General features: G+C 50.3%; 1 protein-coding gene across 2 annotated transcripts; it reads right to left on the bottom strand.

Annotated features, from left to right (window-relative positions):
- Positions 1 to 206: 206 nt before the first annotated feature.
- LOC110511854 (RNA exonuclease 5) lies at positions 207 to 22,855 on the bottom strand. Of its 2 annotated transcripts, none has more exons than XM_036973316.1 (18): positions 22,718 to 22,855; positions 21,895 to 22,239; positions 21,342 to 21,468; positions 20,913 to 21,030; positions 20,642 to 20,749; positions 19,866 to 19,954; positions 19,424 to 19,539; positions 19,054 to 19,192; positions 18,271 to 18,365; positions 16,977 to 17,079; positions 15,940 to 16,037; positions 11,187 to 11,304; positions 10,819 to 10,932; positions 9,753 to 9,890; positions 5,227 to 5,322; positions 4,195 to 4,783; positions 3,480 to 3,771; positions 207 to 883 (listed from the first exon to the last, which is right to left on the bottom strand). In XM_036973316.1, exons 2-18 carry the CDS (start codon positions 22,131 to 22,133, stop codon positions 793 to 795), a joined length of 2,670 nt encoding a protein of 889 aa, XP_036829211.1. In that variant the 5' UTR covers positions 22,134 to 22,239; positions 22,718 to 22,855; the 3' UTR covers positions 207 to 792. The 2 variants fall into 2 exon arrangements, with proteins under 2 accessions (XP_036829211.1, XP_036829212.1); XM_036973317.1 differs by having other exon boundaries at positions 11,187 to 11,295.
- Between the last annotated feature and the right edge of the window lie 21 nt (positions 22,856 to 22,876).

The raw sequence follows: 22,876 nt of genomic DNA, 5'->3' as shown, positions 1-22,876 counted from the left end.
CTACTCTGTGACGGAGGGAGTTATGCATTCTACTCTGTGACGGAGCGAGGTGACGGAGCGAGTTATGCATTCTACTCTGTGACGGAGGGAGTTATGCATTCTACTCTGTGACGGAGGGAGTTATGCATTCTACACTGTGACGGAGAGAGTTGTGAATGTACTACCAGACAGTAGAAGCCTGCTCTCTATTGAATGACAGAATCATGTTAACAACAATCACCTGTTTATTAGGTGGACATGATAAAGACGACACAAGGCATCATGTGATTCAGATCAGAAGCAGCAATACAGGTCAAACACAGGGAGTTTACGTCCAAAATGGCACCCTAATAAGCCCTGTAGAGAGTTTTGCCAGGACCCATGGTGTGCCCATAGTGCACACTACATAGGGAATAGGCTGCACACTACATAGGGAATAGGGTGCTCATAGTGCACACTACATAGGGAATAGGGTGTCATATCAGACACATCCTGTGTTTTACCTTCAATTCATTGCCTGTGTCCAAAACCCTGTCCAGCCTGGACTGAACGAAACATATCAAGCACTCGTAGGTAGCCTCACCTCTTTATTTAAAACATGACTTAATACTCTCGTAGCCTAGAGCTGTCTTTGTTAGTCACGTTGCAGCACTGCTGGGCTACAGCACACCACAAGATGGCAAAACACAGTATCGCAGGCGAAGTGTTGCCAACATCTGTTAACTTTCTGTTAAGATTCACGAAATCAGGAGGGAGTAAGCAAGAAATCCAGAATCCTCCGACCGGGATTTCTGGGAATCTTGGGAAGGTACCCTATGCAGGTAGCATAGGGTCGGGGGCGTGGTCACTGAGTGCTGCTGACCCCTGTTTGACCTCCAGGAAACACAGACCATCGCCATGGGAACTGAAAAAAGCAAACAGACAGCGTATTAGAATCCACCCCTCTCTAAATATAGGAAACAACAGCCCCCCTGAGTTCCCTCTCTCTATAGAAAACAACGCCCCCCTCCCTGAGTTCCCCCTCTCTATAGAAAACAACAGCCCCCCTGAGTTCCCTCTCTCTATAGGAAACAACAGCCCCCCTGAGTTCCCTCTCTCTATAGAAAACAACAGGCCCCCTGAGTTCCCTCTCTCTATAGAAAACAACAGGCCCCCTGAGTTCCCTCTCTCTATAGAAAACAACAGGCCCCCCTGAGTTCCCTCTCTCTATAGAAAACAACAGCCCCCCCTGAGTTCCCTCTCTCTATAGAAAACAGCAGCCCCCCCTGAGTTCCCTCTCTCTATAGAAAACAGCAGCCCCCCCTGAGTTCCCTCTCTCTATAGGAAACAACAGCCCCCCTGAGTTCCCTCGCTCTATAGAAAACCGACAGCCCCCCTGAGTTCCCTCTCTATAGAAAACAGCCGCCCCCCTGAGTTCCCTCTCTCTATAGAAAACAACAGCCCCTCCCTGAGTTCCCTCTCTCTATAGAAAACAGCCCCCCCCCCCCCCCCCCGAGTTCCCTCTCTCTATAGAAAACAGCCCCCCCGAGTTCCCTCTCTATAGAAAACAACAGCCCCCCCCCCGAGTTCCCTCTCTCTATAGAAAACAACAGCCCCCCCGAGTTCCCTCTCTCTATAGAAAACAACAGCCCCCCCTGAGTTCCCTCTCTCTATAGAAAACAACAAGCCCCCCTGAGTTCCCTCTCTCTATAGAAAACAACAAGCCCCCCTGAGTTCCCTCTCTCTATAGAAAACCGACAGCCCCCCGAGTTCCCTCTCTCTATAGAAAACCGACAGCCCCCCTGAGTTCCCTCTCTATAGAAAACCGACAGCCCCCTGAGTTCCCTCTCTATAGAAAACAGCCGCCCCCCTGAGTTCCCTCTCTCTATAGAAAACAACAAGCCCCCCTGAGTTCCCTCTCTCTATAGAAAACAACAAGCCCCCCTGAGTTCCCTCTCTCTATAGAAAACAGCCCCCCTGAGTTCCCTCTCTCTATAGAAAACAACAGCCCCCCTGAGTTCCCTCTCTATAGAAAACAGCAGCCCCCCCTGAGTTCCCTCTCTCTATAGAAAACCGACAGCCCCCCCGAGTTCCCTCTCTCTATAGAAAACCGACAGCCCCCCTGAGTTCCCTCTCTATAGAAAACAACAGCCCCCCCTAGTTCCCTCTCTTTATAGAAAACAGCCCCCCCTCAGTTCCCTCTCTCTATAGAAAACAACAGCCCCCCCTAGTTCCCTCTCTTTATAGAAAACAGCCCCCCCTCAGTTCCCTCTCTCTATAGAAAACAACAGCCCCCCCTGAGTTCCCTCTCTCTATAGAAAACAACAGCCCCCCTGAGTTCCCTCTCTCTATAGAAAACAACAGCCCCCCTGAGTTCCCTCTCTCTATAGAAAACAACAGCCCCCCCTAGTTCCCTCTCTCTATAGAAAACAACAGCCCCCCTGAGTTCCCTCTCTTTATAGAAAACAACAGCCCCCCTGAGTTCCCTCTCTCTATAGAAAACCGACAGCCCCCCTGAGTTCCCTCTCTCTATAGAAAACAACAGCCCCCCCTGAGTTCCCTCTCTCTATAGAAAACAACAGCCCCCCTGAGTTCCCTCTCTCTATAGAAAACAACAGCCCCCCCGAGTTCCCTCTCTCTATAGAAAACAACAGCCCCCCCGAGTTCCCTCTCTCTATAGAAAACAACAGCCCCCCTGAGTTCCCTCTCTCTATAGAAAACCGACAGCCCCCCTGAGTTCCCTCTCTCTATAGAAAACAACAGCCCCCCCTGAGTTCCCTCTCTCTATAGAAAACAACAGCCCCCCTGAGTTCCCTCTCTCTATAGAAAACAACAGCCCCCCCGAGTTCCCTCTCTCTATAGAAAACAGCCCCCCCGAGTTCCCTCTCTCTATAGAAAACAACAGCCCCCCTGAGTTCCCTCTCTCTATAGAAAACAACAGCCCCCCTGAGTTCCCTCTCTCTATAGAAAACAACAGCCCCCCTGAGTTCCCTCTCTCTATAGAAAACAACAGCCCCCCTGAGTTCCCTCTCTCTATAGAAAACAACAGCCCCCCCCGAGTTCCCTCTCTCTATAGAAAACAACAGCCCCCCCGAGTTCCCTCTCTCTATAGAAAACAACAGCCCCCCCGAGTTCCCTCTCTCTATAGAAAACAACAGCCCCCCCGAGTTCCCTCTCTCTATAGAAAACAACAGCCCCCCTGAGTTCCCTCTCTCTATAGAAAACAACAGCCCCCCTGAGTTCCCTCTCTCTATAGAAAACAGCCCCCCCGAGTTCCCTCTCTATAGAAAACAGCAGCCCCCCTGAGTTCCCTCTCTATAGAAAACAACAACCCATCCTGTGAAAACCCCTTTCCTCACCAGGGGTTGTATTCACTAGGAACCCATTGGAAACGAAGGGACAAAAGAGGGAGGGGCTACCATAACTAAACATCGTCCAAAACAGGGAGGGGCTACCATAACTAAACATCGTCCAAAACAGGGAGGGGCTACCATAACTAAACATGTTTAGTCTGTTCTCACCTGTTGTGACCAGGCAGCAGTACGATGCTGAGGGTGTTGTCAGGTAGAGATCTGAACAGCTTCCCCACGCGCCGGTCCAACTTCCTCATCACGCACGCCACTTCCTGTTCCTCTCTTCCGGTTTCCTGCGACGACTCGTCCAGTGTTTCTCTGTCGGACCCAGTCGTCGTCGTCATAGTAACCCAGGAGCACAGGTGGGGCGGAGTCAGGGCTCTGCGAGTGCTCACCTTCCTGTCCCAGAGTTCCACAGGTGAGCTGAGGACCGCGTCCACAGTGTCAGGACTATCATACTCTGGAAAAATGTGCACATTTTTAATATGATGATTAGCAAACCAATTGCATTTTAAAAATCATACTTTATATTTCGAACAACAAATTCAACGGCTAAAATTAGACTCAGGTCATTGATGATGGGCGGCAGGTAGCCTAGCCGTTAGAGTATTGGGCCGGTGACTTAAGGTTGCTAGTTCGAATCCCTGAGCCAACAAGGGTAAGTTGCTCCAGATAAGAGCGTCTGCTAACTGACTAAAATGTTTTTTTTTTTAAATAAAAAAATAAATAATAAAATAAAAATAGTAATAATTGTAAAAAATAAATTATAATAAAAAATAAAATAATAATAAAATAGTAATAATAATAATAATACAAATAATAATATAATAATAATTAAAATAATAATAATAAAGATGTTGGTACATGTGAAGCTTTGACTCACTTAAGAAAGCATGTCTCCTACGTTTCTGTTTTCCAGAGTGCTTTGCAGGTAGAATTACGCCCTGAACCGTTCCGTACTGTCCGAAGGCCTCGCGGAGGTCCTCTTCACAGAGTCCGGCAGTCTTAGCATGGAGCCTCGCTCCAACATTGGCTTCGGCTGCTATCTCTGCTAGCATAGTTTTCACTTGGAGCAGAGTGCCATTGACTTCAACTGAGAGCTCTGCTAGCTTAGCAAATTTAGCTTTAGAATGTAGCCCAGGTCCATTCGCTTCAGCTAGCTTAGCTTTAGCATTTAGAAAAGTTCCATTGACTTTCTCTAAGAGCCCCGAATGGTTCGCTTTAGCATGTAGCCTAGCTCTATTGACCTTAGCTGGGAGTGCTGCTATGTTAGCATTTAGCCCAGTCTCATTGACTTCAGCTGCTGCATTAGCATTTAGCCCAGTCCCATTGACTTTGGCTGCAAACTGTGCTGTTTTAGCATTAGCCTTTAGCCCTGCGGCGTAGATGACGTTAGCATTTAGCGGGTCATCCTGCAGGGAACTCAGAAAGACGTCCAGATCCAACATGGACTCCTTTACAGGTCTCTGGACCTGACCGGTAGAAGAGAGAACACATTTAGATTTACATTCAGAAAGAGCATGAGCAACAAGACAGAAGGGGAGAATTACTGGAAGCAAAGGTCAGAGGGAGAAATAAGAACGAGTATATGAAAAAAGGACAGGGCGAGGGAGAAAGAGAGTGGGGAGACGGACAGTGTGAAAGAGACACAGGCAGGGCAGAAAGCGATTGAGAGAGACAGAAAACGATTGAGAGAGAGAAAGTGATTGAGAGAGAGAGAAAGTGATTGAGAGAGAGAGAGAGAAAGTGATTGAGAGAGACAAAGAGATTGAGAGAGACAGAAAGAGATTGAGAGAGACAGAGATTGAGAGACAGAAAGTGAAAAAGAGAGGCAGAAAAAACCCAGACAGGTACATGAAGAGGGGGTTAGGAGAGAGAAAGGTAGATAAACAGAAAACGAGGGACAGATCCAGACCTTGACGATGTGTCCGCTGTGTAGCAGTGTTCCGTTGAGCATCTCGACAGCCAGCACAGCTCCCTCCAGCAGCTCAAACTCTACCTCTGCATGCACCTGCCGAGTCATCACAGGGTCAAAGGTCAAACTCACATTTAAGAAGCACATATACTCATAGGAAAGTAATCTTGATCGCTAGTCACCGACTCCGGTTCTCATCAAGACTTTGATTAGTCGAATCAGGTGTTTGTGCTGGTCCGATAAAGTGGATGCTAAGCTACTGTTTCACGAGCACAGACTGGAATATGTTCTGGGATTCATCCAATAACATTGAGGAGTTTAGCTTCATCAATAAGTGCATTGACGACGACATTAATCCGGAGGCTTGTAAGAAATTCCGCTACGACATCCGACGAGCCATCAAACAGGCAAAGCGTCAATACAGGACTAAGATCGAATCCTACGACACCGGCTCTGATGCTCGAAGGGATGTGACAGGGCTTGTAAACTATCACATTATACAAAGCCAAACCCAGCCACGAGCTGCCCAGCGACGCAAGTTTACCGAGGCAAGCAACGCTGAACCATGCATGAGAGCACCAGCTGTTCCGGACAACTGTGTGATCACGCTCTAGCCGATGTGAGTAAGACCAAGGCCGCAGGGCCAGACGGAATACCAGGACGCATACGCTGACCATCTGGCAAGTGTCTTCACTGACATTTTCAACTTAACCCGGTCTGTAATACCAACTTGTTTCAAGCAGACCACCATTGTCCCAGTGCCCAAAAACGCCCAGGTAACCTGCCTAAATGACTATCGCCCTATGCTTTGAAAGGCTGGTCATTGCTCACATCAACACCATCATCATCATCCCAGACACCCTGGACCCAGTCCAATTCACATTACCCAACAGATACACAGACGACTCAGTCTCTATTGTCATCCACACTGCCTTCACCCATCTGGACAAAAGGATTACCTACCAGTATGTGAGAATGCTGTCCATTGACTACAGCTCAGCATTCAACACCACAGTCACCTCCAAGCTCATCACTGAACTCAGGACACTGGGACTAAACGCCTTCCTCTGCAACTGGATCTGGGCTTACTGATGGGCCGGCTCTAGGCGTTAAGGGTAGGCAACAACACCATCCGCCACGCTGACCAACAACACGGGCCGCTCGGCTATGTGCTTAGTTCCATCATGTATTCATTGTTCACCCTGCGACCGCGTGGCCGCGCACGACTCCAACACCATCATCAAATTTACCTGATGACACGACGGTGGTAGGACTGATAACCGACGACGATGAAGCAGCCTATAGGGAGGAGATCAGAGGCCTGGCCGTGTGGTGCCAGGACAACAACCTCTCCCTCAACGTCAAAGACAAAGGAGTTGGTCGTGGACTACAGGAAACGGAGGGGTGAGCTACGCCTACAACCACATCCATGGGGCTGTAGTGGAGCAGGTCGAGAGCCTCCAACCACATGAATGGGGCTGTAGTGGAGCAGGTCGAGAGCCTACAACCACATCCATGGGGCTGTAGTGGAGCAGGTCGAGAGCCTCCAACCACATGAATGGGGCTGTAGTGGAGCAGGTCGAGAGCCTCCAACCACATCGATGGGGCTGTAGTGGAGCAGGTCGAGAGCCTCCAACCACATCGATGGGGCTGTAGTGGAGCAGGTCGAGAGCCTCCAAACACATCAACAGGGCTGTAGTGGAGCAGGTCGAGAGCCTCCAACCACATCAATGGGGCTGTAGTGGAGCAGGTCGAGAGCCTCCAACCACATCAATGGGGCTGTAGTGGAGCAGGTCGAGAGCCTCCAACCACATCCATGGGGCTGTAGTGGAGCAGGTCGAGAGCCTACAACCACATGAATGGGGCTGTAGTGGAGCAGGTCGAGAGCCTCCAACCACATCAATGGGGCTGTAGTGGAGCAGGTCGAGAGCCTCCAAACACATCAACAGGGCTGTAGTGGAGCAGGTCGAGAGCCTCCAACCACATCAATGGGGCTGTAGTGGAGCAGGTCGAGAGCCTCCAACCACATCAATGGGGCTGTAGTGGAGCAGGTCGAGAGCCTCCAACCACATCCATGGGGCTGTAGTGGAGCAGGTCGAGAGCCTACAACCACATGAATGGGGCTGTAGTGGAGCAGGTCGAGAGCCTCCAACCACATCCATGGGGCTGTAGTGGAGCAGGTCGAGAGCCTCCAACCACATCAATGGGGCTGTAGTGGAGCAGGTCGAGAGCCTCCAACCACATCAACAGGGCTGTAGTGGAGCAGGTCGAGAGCCTACAACCACATGAATGGGGCTGTAGTGGAGCAGGTCGAGAGCCTCCAACCACATCAATGGGGCTGTAGTGGAGCAGGTCGAGAGCCTCCAACCACATCAATGGGGCTGTAGTGGAGCAGGTCGAGAGCCTCCAACCACATCAACAGGGCTGTAGTGGAGCAGGTCGAGAGCCTCCAACCACATCAATGGGGCTGTAGTGGAGCAGGTCGAGAGCCTCCAACCACATCAACAGGGCTGTAGTGGAGCAGGTCGAGAGCCTCCAACCACATCCATGGGGCTGTAGTGGAGCAGGTCGAGAGCCTACAACCACATGAATGGGGCTGTAGTGGAGCAGGTCGAGAGCCTCCAACCACATCAATGGGGCTGTAGTGGAGCAGGTCGAGAGCCTCCAAACACATCAACAGGGCTGTAGTGGAGCAGGTCGAGAGCCTCCAACCACATCAATGGGGCTGTAGTGGAGCAGGTCGAGAGCCTCCAACCACATCAACAGGGCTGTAGTGGAGCAGGTCGAGAACTTCCAAGTTCCTCAGTATCCACACTACTAAGGAATGAACATGGTCCACACACACCCCACACAGTTGTGACGAGAGCACGACGGCGCCTCTTCCCCCTCAGGAGGCTGAGGAGATTTGGCATCAGATCTCCTCAGTTCTACAGCTACACCATTGAGAGCATCTATGGAGCCTCTGGGGAAAAATAAACTTGGTTTGAGCTTGTCAAATGAGTTTTATACTCTGAAAATTAGAACCTAACGCCACACTCACACACCCCAGTACACATTACATACTCCCAGACACACACTCACACCCCCCAGTACACACTACATACGCCCAGACACACACTCACACCCCCCAGTACACACTACATACGCCCAGACACACACTACACCCCAGTACACATTACATACGCCCAGACACACACTACACCCCAGTACACACTACACACGCCCAGACACACACTACATATGCCCAGACGCATGCTGATGTGGTATATGGCCAATATACCACAGCTATGGGCTGTTCTTAGATACAGCCCTTAGCGGAGGTATATTGGCCAAATACCACAAATCCCAGAGGTGCCTTATTGCTATTATAAACTGGTTACTAACTTAATTAGAAGTGTAAAAATATTAGCTTTCAGCCAATCAGCATTGTGTCACTTTCTATCTATTTACCATGTTTATCTTTAACTCTGCTTTGTTGGAAAAGGACCCATAAGTCAGCATTTCACTATTAATCTACACCTGTTGTTTACAAAGCATGTGACAAATAACACGATTTGGATGGAACAAAAGCCTGTACCCATTGGAGACCCCTGGGCCAGAACTCATAAAGCATCTCTGAGACGGAGAGCTGATCTAGGATCATCTTTGCCTTTTAAGTTGTCATCAGTGGACAAGGGGGACCTGATCCTAGATCAGCTCTACTGTGGTAACGAATGGACAAGGGGGACCTGATCCTAGATCAGCTCTACTGTGGTAACGAATGGACAAGGGGGACCTGATCCTAGATCAGCTGTACTGTGGTAATGAATGGACGAGGGGGACCTGATCCTAGATCAGCACCACTGTGGTAACGAATGAACAAGGGGGACCTGATCCTAGATCAGCTCTACTGTGGTAACGAATGAACAAGGGGGACCTGATCCTAGATCAGCTCTACTGTGGTAACGAATGAACAAGGGGGACCTGATCCTAGATCAGCTCTACTGTGGTAACGAATGGACAAGGGGGACCTGATCCTAGATCAGCTCTACTGTGGTAACGAATGGACAAGGGGGACCTGATCCTAGATCAGCACCACTGTGGTAACGAATGGACAAGGGGGACCTGATCCTAGATCAGCACCACTGTGGTAACGAATGGACAAGGGGGACCTGATCCTAGATCAGCACCACTGTGGTAACAAATGGACAAGGGGGACCTGATCCTAGATCAGCTCTACTGTGGTAACGAATGAACAAGGGGGACCTGATCCTAGATCAGCTCTACTGTGGTAACGAATGGACAAGGTGGGACCTGATCCTAGATCAGCTCTACTGTGGTAACGAATGGACAAGGGGGACCTGATCCTAGATCAGCACCACTGTGGTAACGAATGGACAAGGGGGACCTGATCCTAGATCAGCACCACTGTGGTAACGAATGGACAAGGGGGACCTGATCCTAGATCAGCTCTACTGTGGTAACGAATGGACAAGGGGGACCTGATCCTAGATCAGCTTGATGGCTTCTGATTTCTGGTCACGTACCCTCTGAGTAGCGTTCAACAGCCTGACAGTTCGTACTGTTCCACAGCTGCTGAACAGCCTCCTCACAGCCCTCTCTGAGTAGTCGCTAGGCAACGGCCCTGCAAACACCACACACATCTCTCTCAGACGCTGAGACATCTGGAACACACGACAAGACACGCACATACAAAGTTCATTTAGCCAGATATGACATCAACATGTATACAGTTAGCGCCCCCTATTGGAGTATAAAGTCATTACATCCAACAGGACTAGTTCAGTATACAGTTAGCGCCCCCTATTGGAGTATAAAGTCATTACATCCAACAGGACTAGTTCAGTATACAGTTAGCGCCCCCTATTGGAATATAGTCATTACATCCAACAAGACTAGTTCAGTATACAGTTAGCGCCCCCTATTGGAATATAAAGTCATTACATCCAACAGGACTAGTTCAGTATACAGTTAGCGCACCCTATTGGAATATAAAGTCATTACATCCAACAGGACTAGTTCAGTATACAGTTAGCGCCCCCTATTGGAATATAGTCATTACATCCAACAGGACTAGTTCAGTATACAGTTAGCGCCCCCTATTGGAGTATAAAGTCATTACATCCAACAGGACTAGTTCAGTATACAGTTAGCGCCCCCTATTGGAGTATAAAGATAAAGAGAGGTAGATATGACAGACAGAGAGGTAGACAGATTCATACCATGTGGTAGTGATAGATATGACAGACAGAGAGGTAGACAGATTCATACCGTGTGGTAGTGATAGATATGACAGACAGAGGTAGACAGATTCATACCGTGTGGTAGTGATAGATATGACAGACAGAGGTAGACAGATTCATACCGTGTGATAGTGATAGATATGATAGACAGATAGGTAGACAGATTCATACCGTGTGGTAGTGATAGATATGACAGACAGAGAGGTAGACAGATTCATACCGTGTGGTAGTGATAGATATGACAGACAGAGGTAGACAGATTCATACCGTGTGATAGATATGACAGACAGAGGTAGACAGATTCATACCGTGTGATAGATATGACAGACAGAGGTAGACAGATTCATACCGTGTGGTAGTGCTGATCAGTAGAGATCATAGCCTTCAGATGGTCAGAGAAGGAAGACAACTGGACAACGCTGAACGAGTGAGAGTCTAGTCCTCTTTTAAAGGAAGACAAGACCTGGAGGAGAGAATGAGGGATAGTTAGGGTGGAGGGTTTAGGAGGTAGGGTGGAGGGTTTAGGAGGTAGGGTGGAGGGTTTAGGAGGTAGGGTGGAGGGTTTAGGAGGTAGGGTGAAGGGTTGGAGGTTAGGCGGGTTAGGCTACTTTTTCAAACTGGTCCCCAGTGGGAATCGAACCCACAACCCTGGTGTTGCAAGTGCCATGCTCTACCAACTGAGCTCCATGGGAGCCCCTGACCCATCACGCGTCTCACCTCTCTGTCTGAGCTGTGCCACTGCTGATTGGCCAGATCCAGGGTGTTGTCAGCACGCTTCCCTATAAACACGGCTGATTGGCCAGAACTCTTCAGGGCCTCGGCGAACCTGAGAGAGCTACAGCAGTGTTGTTACTACAAGAGAGAAATGAGAGCCACACTCAAACCTGACAGAGCTACAGTAGTGTTGTTACTACGAGAGAGAAATGAGAGACACACTCAAACCTGTTCTCCTCCCCTAGCCAGCACCTCTCCTAAACAAGTGTTCTCCTCCCCTAGCCAGCACCTCTCCTAAACAGGTGTTCACCTCTCCTAAACAGGTGTTCTCCTCCCCTAGCCAGCACCTCTCCTAAACAGGTGTTCACCTCTCCTAAACAGGTGTTCTCCTCCCCTAGCCAGCACCTCTCCTAAACAGGTGTTGTACTCCCCTAGCCAGCACCTCTCCTAAACAGGTGTTCTCCTCCCCTAGCCAGCACCTCTCCTAAACAGGTGTTCACCTCTCCTAAACAGGTGTTCTCCTCCCCTAGCCAGCACCTCTCCTAAACAGGTGTTGTACTCCCCTAGCCAGCACCTCTCCTAAACAGGTGTTCTACTCCCCTAGCCAGCACCTCTCCTAAACAGGTGTTCTCCTCCCCTAGCCAGCACCTCTCCTAAACAGGTGTTGTACTCCCCTAGCCAGCACCTCTCCTAAACAGGTGTTCACCTCTCCTAAACAGGTGTTCTACTCCCCTACCCAGCACCTCTCCTAAACAGGTGTTCTACTCCTCTAGCCAGCACCTCTCCTAAACAGGTGTTCTCCTCCCCTAGCCAGCACCTCTCCTAAACAGGTGTTCTACTCCGCTAGCCAGCACCTCTCCTAAACAGGTGTTCTCCTCCCCTAGCCAGCACCTCTCCTAAACAGGTGTTCTACTCCGCTAGCCAGCACCTCTCCTAAACAGGTGTTCTCCTCCCCTAGCCAGCACCTCTCCTAAACAGGTGTTCTACTCCCCTAGCCAGCACCTCTCCTAAACAGGTGTTCTACTCCCCTAGCCAGCACCTCTCCTAAACAGGTGTTCTACTCCGCTAGCCAGCACCTCTCCTAAACAGGTGTTGTACTCCCCTAGCCAGCACCTCTCCTAAACAGGTGTTCTACTCCCCTAGCCAGCACCTCTCCTAAACAGGTGTTCTACTCCCCTAGACAGCACCTATCCTAAACAGGTGTTCTACTCCCCTAGCCAGCACCACTCCTATACAGGTGTTCTCCTCCCCTAGCCAGCACCTCTCCTAAACAGGTGTTCTCCTCCCCTAGCCAGCACCTCTCCTAAACAGGTGTTCACCTCTCCTAAACAGGTGTTCTCCTCCCCTAGCCAGCACCTCTCCTAAACAGGTGTTCACCTCTCCTAAACAGGTGTTCTACTCCCCTAGCCAGCACCTCTCCTAAACAGGTGTTGTACTCCCCTAGCCAGCAACTCTCCTAAACAGGTGTTCTACTCCCCTAGCCAGCACCTCTCCTAAACAGGTGTTCTCCTCCCCTAGCCAGCACCTCTCCTAAACAGGTGTTCACCTCTCCTAAACAGGTGTTCTCCTCCCCTAGCCAGCACCTCTCCTAAACAGGTGTTGTACTCCCCTAGCCAGCACCTCTCCTAAACAGGTGTTCTACTCCCCTAGCCAGCACCTCTCCTAAACAGGTGTTCTCCTCCCCTAGCCAGCACCTCTCCTAAACAGGTGTTGTACTCCCCTAGCCAGCACCTCTCCTAAACAGGTGTTCACCTCTCCTAAACAGGTGTTCTACTCCCCTAGCCAGCACCTCTCCTAAACAGGTGTTCTACTCCTCTAGCCAGCACCTCTCCTAAACAGGTGTTCTCCTCCCCTAGCCAGCACCTCTCCTAAACAGGTGTTCTACTCCGCTAGCCAGCACCTCTCCTAAACAGGTGTTCTCCTCCCCTAGCCAGCACCTCTCCTAAACAGGTGTTCTACTCCGCTAGCCAGCACCTCTCCTAAACAGGTGTTCTCCTCCCCTAGCCAGCACCTCTCCTAAACAGGTGTTCTACTCCCCTAGCCAGCACCTCTCCTAAACAGGTGTTCTACTCCCCTAGCCAGCACCTCTCCTAAACAGGTGTTCTACTCCGCTAGCCAGCACCTCTCCTAAACAGGTGTTGTACTCCCCTAGCCAGCACCTCTCCTAAACAGGTGTTCTACTCCCCTAGCCAGCACCTCTCCTAAACAGGTGTTCTCCTCCCCTAGACAGCACCTATCCTAAACAGGTGTTCTACTCCCCTAGCCAGCACCACTCCTATACAGGTGTTCTCCTCCCCTAGCCAGCACCTCTCCTAAACAGGTGTTCTCCTCCCCTAGCCAGCACCTCTCCTAAACAGGTGTTCTACTCTGCTAGCCAGCACCTCTCCTAAACAGGTGTTCTCCTCCCCTAGCCAGCACCTCTCCTAAACAGGTGTTCTACTCCCCTAGCCAGCACATCTCCTAAACAGGTGTTCTCCTCCCCTAGCCAGCACCTCTCCTAAACAGGTGCTCTACTCCGCTAGCCAGCACCTCTCCTAAACAGGTGTTCTCCTCCCCTAGCCAGCACCTCTCCTAAACAGGTGTTCTACTCCCCTAGCCAGCACCTCTCCTAAACAGGTGTTCTACTCCCCTAGCCAGCACCTCTCCTAAACAGGTGTTCTACTCCCCTAGCCAGCACCTCTCCTAAACAGGTGTTCTCCTCCCCTAGCCAGCACCTCTCCTAAACAGGTGTTGTACTCCCCTAGCCAGCACCTCTCCTAAACAGGTGTTCACCTCTCCTAAACAGGTGTTCTACTCCCCTAGCCAGCACCTCTCCTAAACAGGTGTTCTACTCCTCTAGCCAGCACCTCTCCTAAACAGGTGTTCTCCTCCCCTAGCCAGCACCTCTCCTAAACAGGTGTTCTACTCCGCTAGCCAGCACCTCTCCTAAACAGGTGTTCTCCTCCCCTAGCCAGCACCTCTCCTAAACAGGTGTTCTACTCCGCTAGCCAGCACCTCTCCTAAACAGGTGTTCTCCTCCCCTAGCCAGCACCTCTCCTAAACAGGTGTTCTACTCCCCTAGCCAGCACCTCTCCTAAACAGGTGTTCTACTCCCCTAGCCAGCACCTCTCCTAAACAGGTGTTCTACTCCGCTAGCCAGCACCTCTCCTAAACAGGTGTTGTACTCCCCTAGCCAGCACCTCTCCTAAACAGGTGTTCTACTCCCCTAGCCAGCACCTCTCCTAAACAGGTGTTCTACTCCCCTAGACAGCACCTATCCTAAACAGGTGTTCTACTCCCCTAGCCAGCACCACTCCTATACAGGTGTTCTCCTCCCCTAGCCAGCACCTCTCCTAAACAGGTGTTCTCCTCCCCTAGCCAGCACCTCTCCTAAACAGGTGTTCACCTCTCCTAAACAGGTGTTCTCCTCCCCTAGCCAGCACCTCTCCTAAACAGGTGTTCACCTCTCCTAAACAGGTGTTCTACTCCCCTAGCCAGCACCTCTCCTAAACAGGTGTTGTACTCCCCTAGCCAGCAACTCTCCTAAACAGGTGTTCTACTCCCCTAGCCAGCACCTCTCCTAAACAGGTGTTCTCCTCCCCTAGCCAGCACCTCTCCTAAACAGGTGTTCACCTCTCCTAAACAGGTGTTCTCCTCCCCTAGCCAGCACCTCTCCTAAACAGGTGTTGTACTCCCCTAGCCAGCACCTCTCCTAAACAGGTGTTCTACTCCCCTAGCCAGCACCTCTCCTAAACAGGTGTTCTCCTCCCCTAGCCAGCACCTCTCCTAAACAGGTGTTGTACTCCCCTAGCCAGCACCTCTCCTAAACAGGTGTTCACCTCTCCTAAACAGGTGTTCTACTCCCCTAGCCAGCACCTCTCCTAAACAGGTGTTCTACTCCTCTAGCCAGCACCTCTCCTAAACAGGTGTTCTCCTCCCCTAGCCAGCACCTCTCCTAAACAGGTGTTCTACTCCGCTAGCCAGCACCTCTCCTAAACAGGTGTTCTCCTCCCCTAGCCAGCACCTCTCCTAAACAGGTGTTCTACTCCGCTAGCCAGCACCTCTCCTAAACAGGTGTTCTCCTCCCCTAGCCAGCACCTCTCCTAAACAGGTGTTCTACTCCCCTAGCCAGCACCTCTCCTAAACAGGTGTTCTACTCCCCTAGCCAGCACCTCTCCTAAACAGGTGTTCTACTCCGCTAGCCAGCACCTCTCCTAAACAGGTGTTGTACTCCCCTAGCCAGCACCTCTCCTAAACAGGTGTTCTACTCCCCTAGCCAGCACCTCTCCTAAACAGGTGTTCTCCTCCCCTAGACAGCACCTATCCTAAACAGGTGTTCTACTCCCCTAGCCAGCACCACTCCTATACAGGTGTTCTCCTCCCCTAGCCAGCACCTCTCCTAAACAGGTGTTCTCCTCCCCTAGCCAGCACCTCTCCTAAACAGGTGTTCTACTCTGCTAGCCAGCACCTCTCCTAAACAGGTGTTCTCCTCCCCTAGCCAGCACCTCTCCTAAACAGGTGTTCTACTCCCCTAGCCAGCACATCTCCTAAACAGGTGTTCTCCTCCCCTAGCCAGCACCTCTCCTAAACAGGTGCTCTACTCCGCTAGCCAGCACCTCTCCTAAACAGGTGTTCTCCTCCCCTAGCCAGCACCTCTCCTAAACAGGTGTTCTACTCCCCTAGCCAGCACCTCTCCTCAACAGGTGTTTATTTCGCCTCCAGGCTAATACAAGAGGAACCACATATGGAAAAGAGGGGAAGGGTTTGTTGGTCCCACCTGTTGTTGTTGTTGTGTGTAGATGTTGCTCTGTTGACAGGAGGCTGGTACATGGTAGGACTCCCACCCCACAGCTCTTCACAATACAGCTCCACTACCTGATACAGAACACACACTGGTTACTCAGCCTGGGAGTCTGTGTGTGTGTGTCGTGGTCCAGTGTGTGTTGTGTACCTGTTGTGGTCCAGTCTGTGTGTGTACCTATCGTGGTCCAGTGTGTGTTGTGTACCTGTCGTGGTCCAGTCTGTGTGTGTACCTGTCGTGGTCCAGTGTGTGTGTGTGTGTCGTGGTCCAGTGTGTGTGTGTGTGTGTGTGTGTGTGTGTGTGTGTGTGTGTGTGTGTGTGTGTGTGTGTGTGTGTGTGTGTGTGTGTGTGTGTGTGTGTGTGTGTGTGTGTGTGTGTGTGTGTGTGTGTGTCGTGGTCCAGTGTGTTTGTGTCGTGGTCCAGTGTGTGTGTGTGTCGGGGTCCAGTGTGTTTGTGTCGTGGTCCAGTGTGTGTGTGTACCTGTCGTGGTCCAGTGTGTGTGTGTGTCGTGGTCCAGTGTGTGTGTGTGTCGTGGTCCAGTGTGTGTGTGTGGGTGTGTGTCGGGGTCCAGTGTGTGGGTGTGTGTCGTGGTCCAGTGTGTGTGTGTGTCGGGGTCCAGTGTGTGTGTGTGTGTGTCGTGGTCCAGTGTGTGTGTGTTGTGGTCCAGTGTGTGTGTGTCGTGGTCCAGTGTGTGTGTGTCGGGGTCCAGTGTGTGTGTGTCGGGGTCCAGTGTGTGTGTGTCGTGGTCCAGTGTGTGTGTGTGTCGGGGTCCAGTGTGTGTGTGTGTCGGGGTCCAGTGTGTGTGTGTGTGTCGTGGTCCAGTGTGTGTGTGTCGTGGTCCTGTGTGTGTGTGTCGTGGTCCAGTGTGTGTGTGTGTGTCGGGGTCCAGTGTGTGTGCGTGTCGGGGTCCAGTGTGTGTGTGTGTCGTGGTCCAGTGTGTGTGTGTGTCGTGGTCCTGTGTGTGTGTGTGTCGTGGTCCTGTGTGTGTGTGTGTGTGTGTGTGTGTTGTGTACCTGTCGTGGTCCAGTGTGTATGAAGTACTGGGCCAGTTCCAGGGCAGCCTGGGCGTCCTCTGTGGGGTCATGACCCTTCCTCTCCTCCGTCTGGATCTGCTTCCTGTGGGTCACAAACATAAGAGTTGGGTGAAGTTGCCCCTAGACACTGATCTTGGGTCAGTTTAACATTGTCCCCAACTAATAGTTAAGGTTAGGATTAGGGGAGGGGGAAGCTGATCCTAGATCTGTACCTATAGGGGAACCCACCCCCCCACTAATAGTTAAGGTTAGGATTAGGGGAGGGGGAAGCTGATCCTAGATCTGTACCTATAGGGGGAAACCCCCCCCCCCCCCCACCCACTAATAGTTAAGGTTAGGATTAGGGGAGGGGGAAGCTGATCCTAGATCTGTACCTATAGGGGGAACCCCCCCCACCCACTAATAGTTAAGGTTAGGATTAGGGGAGGGGGAAGCTGATCCTAGATCTGTACCTATAAAAAATTAAATTCACCCCAGAGCAGAAACACACACAAACATGCTGCAGTTCCTACCGATTATGGAGCGTAGTGGCATGGCGTCAGTGTGTGTGTGTCGTCAGTGTGTGTGTCGTCAGTGTGTGTGTCGTCAGTGTGTGTGTGTGTGTGTCGTCAGTGTGTGTGTGTGTTGTCAGTATGTGTGTGTTGTCAGTGTGTGTGTGTCGTCAGTGTGTGTGTGTGTGTCGTCAGTGTGTGTCGTCAGTGTGTGTGTCGTCAGTGTGTGTGTGTGTGTGTGTGTCGTCAGTGTGTGTCGTCAGTGTGTGTCGTCAGTGTGTGTGTCGTCAGTGTGTGTGTGTGTGTCGTCAGTGTGTGTGTGTCGTCAGTGTGTGTGTCGTCAGTGTGTGTGTCGTCAGTGTGTGTGTGTGTGTCGTCAGTGTGTGTGTCGTCAGTGTGTGTGTGTGTGTCGTCAGTGTGTGTGTGTCGTCAGTGTGTGTGTGTCGTCAGTGTGTGTGTGTCGTCAGTGTGTGTGTCGTCAGTGTGTGTGTGTCGTCAGTGTGTGTGTGTCGTCAGTGTGTGTGTGTGTCGTCAGTGTGTGTGTGTCGTCAGTGTGTGTGTGTGTGTGTCGTCAGTGTGTGTCGTCAGTGTGTGTGTGTGTGTGTGTGTCGTCTGTGTGTGTGTCGTCAGTGTGTGTGTGTGTGTGTGTGTGTCGTCAGTGTGTGTGTGTGTGTCGTCAGTGTGTGTGTGTGTGTCGTCAGTGTGTGTGTGTGTGTTGTCAGTGTATGTGTTGTCAGTATGTGTGTGTCGTCAGTGTGTGTGTGTGTGTGTCGTGAACTCACTTGAGCACGGTCTCAGCCAGCACCTTGAGTTTAAACCTCCGTCCAAACTCTCTCCTGTACAGCAGGGAGGTGTCAATCACATGGGGGTGGATCAGCTGGGAGGAGACAACACAACAGGTCAGGGGTCAGCTGAGACCAGACAACAGGTCACAGATCAGGGGCTTAGAGGTCAGGGGTCAGCTGAGACGAGACAACAGGTCACAGTTTAGGGGTTTTGAGGTCTGGGGTCAGCTGAGACCAGACAACAGGTCACAGATCAGAGGTTTTGAGGTCAGGGGTCAGCTGAGACGAGACAACAGGTCACAGATCAGGGGTCAGGGGTTTTGAGGTCAGGGGTCAGCTGAGACGAGACAACAGGTCACAGATCAGGGGTTTTGAGGTCAGGGGTCAGCTGAGACGAGACCGGATCGACTTCATTAGCGCTCACAGTAGCAAAACGCTTTTCAATGGAAAACTAAAAACAAGGGTTTCTTATTGGACAAATTCAGGTCGGTCCCTCCTCGTTTTGGCCCGTTCAGTTCCCAGACAACAGGTCCAGATCAGGGGTTTTGAGGTCAGGGGTCAGCTGAGACAACAGGTCAGATGACCTATGTGTTCCAGATAGAAATGAATAGATCTGACATGATTCCTGTTCTACCTGACAGTCATATCTGTTCTACAACATACATTTCTATCTGAACATTCTGTAATGTTATATTCTCCTGAACAGGCCTCGGGCATTGCTGCTAGCTGCCATTGCAACCACTATCGTCATGGCTACATTGGTAAACCACGGCGACTCACGTTCAGGGCCACGAGGTCGTTCTCAAGGGAGTGGCCAACCAGGACCGCGTCCCGGGGCAACACTTTCTTGAGCATTGATTGGACTTCTCTCAGGGTGGTGGTGATTGGCTGCAGCATTGCACGGGTGATACCAGAGAACCTATCAGGGGAGAGGTTACGTACAGATATTGAGAAGCAAACATGCATCTACACACACACACACACACGTAAACACACACACGTAAACACACACACACACACGTACACACACACACGTAAACACACACACACACCACACGTAAACACACACACACACACACACGTAAACACACACACGTAAACACACACACACACGTAAACACACGTAAACACACACACTCACTCTGCTTACTGTGTAAGGTAGTGTAGGATGCGGTTGGGAGGTTTGACCAGCTCGTCCAGAACACAACTCCCTCTGCTGTCTACTAGAGAGATGCGTGTCAGCTCATTGCCACATTCTGTCAGACACTACACACGCGCACACACACACACACACATTAGATACCAAGCAATAACTAGAAAACAAAATGGAGGTTTCATCTACTGTTAATAAAATCTATGAATGATATGACATGAATATGGGATGTCACAAATGGCACCCTATTCCCAATGTAGTGCACTACTTTAGACCAGAGTCCTATGGCACCCTATTCCCTATATAGTGCACTACTTTAGACCAGAGCCCTATGGCACCCTATTCCCTATATAGTGCACTACTTTAGACCAGAGCCCTATGGCACCCTATTCCCTATATAGTGCACTACTTTGAACCAGAGCCCTATGAATGTCCTCACCATCTCACAGTCCAGCCCATAGAGAGGACTACTGTCAGTCACACAGTCGTCACTGTCTGTACACACAAAGCCCTCACTGCCAGGCATACCTGGAAAACACACCACAGAGAGACATGAGAGAGAGAGAGACCTGTGTGAGTGTCCAGTGTGTGTGAGTGTCCAGTGTGTGTGTGAGTGTCCAGTGTGTGTGTGAGTGTCCAGTGTGTGTGTGAGTGTCCAGTGTGTGTGAGTGTCCAGTGTGTGTGTGAGTGTCCAGTGTGTGTGTGAATGTCCAGTGTGTGTGTGAGTGTCCAGTGTGTGTGTGAGTGTCCAGTGTGTGTGTGAGTGTCCAGTGTGTGTGTGAGTGTCCAGTGTGTGTGAGTGTCCAGTGTGTGTGAGTGTCCAGTGTGTGTGTGTGTGTCCAGTGTGTGTGTGAGTGTCCAGTGTGTGTGTGAGTGTCCAGTGTGTGTGTGAGTGTCCAGTGTGTGTCTGTGTGTCCAGTGTGTGTGTGTGTGTGTGAGAGTGTCCAGTGTGTGTGTGTGTGAGTGTCCAGTGTGTGAGTGTCCAGTGTGTGTGTGTGTGTGTGTGTGTGTCCAGTGTGTGAGTGTCCAGTGTGTGTGTGTGTGTGTGTGTGTCCAGTGTGTGTCCAGTGTGTGTGTGTGTCCAGTGTGTGTGTGTGTCCGTCCAGTGTGTGTGTGTGTGTGTGTGTGTGTGTGTGTGTGTGTGTGTGTGTGTCCAGTGTGTGAGTGTCCAGTGTGTGTGTGTGTGTGTGTGTGAGTGTCCAGTGTGTGTCTCACCGCGGACAGGGAAGTGTTTCTTGATCATCTCCTCCTGGGTGAGGAGGTATCCAGTCAGCCCTCTGGTCTCCAGACCAAACTTCCTGATCACTGGGTGCCACTGCAGACCTACACACACACACACACACACACACACACACACACACACACACACACACACACACACACACACTCCGGAAATCAACATCCTAACAATTAGACCCAGAGGAAATTCCTCCTTGCGCCGAGAGTGGCAGATTTTTAAGTCTCTGGCAGGGCTACCCATACATACCTCCCTCTGGCTGAGCGCTCTTCTGGTCTCCTAGCGCATCGGCAGGACTGTTGTTGACAACTTCACTGCTAAATATCTCCGAAATCATGTTGCCAGGTGATGGAGTATAACTGTGTCTCTGAGGTCAGAGGGGAGGGGGGGGTGTCACGGTGGAATCTTATGCAATATGACTGACATAGTCCCAGATGTCACCCTGTTCACTATAGAGTGCACTACTTTCTGACCCATACGGTTCTGGTCAAAGGTACTGCACTATGTAGGGAATAGGATGCCATAGGGTCAGGTCAAAAGTAGTGCACTATGTAGGGAATAGGGTGCCATAGGGTCAGGTCAAAAGTAGTGCACTATATAGGGAATAGGGTGCCATAGGGTCAGGTCAAAAGTAGTAAACTATATAGGGAATAGGGTGCCATTTGGTCCTTGACTTACAGAGGTGTACTTGGTGCGGAGGTGTTTAAAGTGCAGGTAGTGTCTGTAGAAGTGGGCCTGGCTCAGTCCTTCTAGAAGGATCACGCTCACCCCTGACACATTCTTCTGGTGGTGGAGGCGACACCAACTGAAACAGGCACAAGACAATAACACTGATGTTGTCACTTATCCATCCACATACATATCTATCATGTTGTTGTTGTGGCAGAATGTTTGCTTCAGTTCCTGTCGTGGTGTGACGTCCATCTCTATGGAGTAGAGTTATTGCCTCGAGAGTCTAGACTCTGATCTAAAAAATAAGTTGAGGTGTTTGTTGTTATTGTTGTTGTAGCTAGCTAGCTACAACAATAACAACAAACACCTCAAAACAACAATAACAACAAACACCTCAAAACGTATTAGCTAGCTACAACAACAATAACAACAAACACCTCAAAACGTATTAGCTAGCTACAACAACAATAACAACAAACACCTCAAAACTTATTAGCTAGCTACAATAACAACAACAATAACAACAAACACCTCAACTTATTTTAGCTAGCTAACATACCTGGGTTGTTTCAGCCCCCCGGTGTTCCCCAGAGCAGCAAACTGAAGCAGTTCCGTCAGATCTTTCAACGTGACCGGTTCCTGGAGACGGTCAAACGGCAGAGAGAGTCGCGGGGTTCGGGAACCGGAACGGTGCTCAGACTCTGGAACTCTGTTACCATCTGTCTCTTTCACTGTTTTACTGCTCTCTGGTGTTGGGGAAGGTTCCCTCTTTCTCTTGAGACAGACGTGTGGCTCCATGTGCTTACGGGGAGTCCCAGGTTGGATGAAGGAAGGTTGTAGCTCTGAGAACAAGTTCTCATGAACGTCAGCAGCTGTGTTGGTTGGCTCGTTGTTGTGACTCAAACTGGACATGGATCCGAGTGAAGAAAGTCAATTATTGTTGAGTCAATTATATCAGGCTAGCTTTGTCTACTTTTGGAAAATATCAAGTTATTTCAGAACAGGACAGTTAGTTTAGCTGGCTACTTTCTTAATCCTGCTCTTATGGAACAAACCCTGTATCAACCAACGGAGTTTTCAGAAGATACATCGAGCGATCATATCCTAGCAACAGGCCCAACCGTGACAAAATACCATGACATTTTGCTTTCATAATTTATTTAATAAGTCTTCCTTATGTCGTTGACTTGTCTGTATTTTACTGGGGATCAAACTCTACAGTACTGCATCTCGACTCGGTCGACGAGAAGTGATCGTGACTTGTTTTATTTACAAAACCACAACAATCATATCCATACGCAAACAATAAGTAAATACAGTATAGCATGTCCGAAATCTACCAACAAGTTACAGTGTGACTAAGTGCAAATAAAGATCAATACCTCGTAGTGGGTCAATCTGTTTTGTGAAGATTTCCTGCTTCGCCTCACACGTTTCAAGGTTTCCATGCTGCTGATCGATCATCGCTTCCTGCTCGATTTGTTTTCCCTTTCAGCCCAAACCAGTCGAGCGCAGCACAGTATCACCGATGAGACGAAAAT

Source organism: Oncorhynchus mykiss, unplaced genomic scaffold (genome assembly GCF_013265735.2).
Source record: "Oncorhynchus mykiss isolate Arlee unplaced genomic scaffold, USDA_OmykA_1.1 un_scaffold_229, whole genome shotgun sequence".
In the NCBI taxonomy this organism is placed as follows: Eukaryota; Metazoa; Chordata; class Actinopteri; order Salmoniformes; family Salmonidae; genus Oncorhynchus; species Oncorhynchus mykiss.
This window is presented reverse-complemented; position numbering and strand designations above follow the sequence as displayed.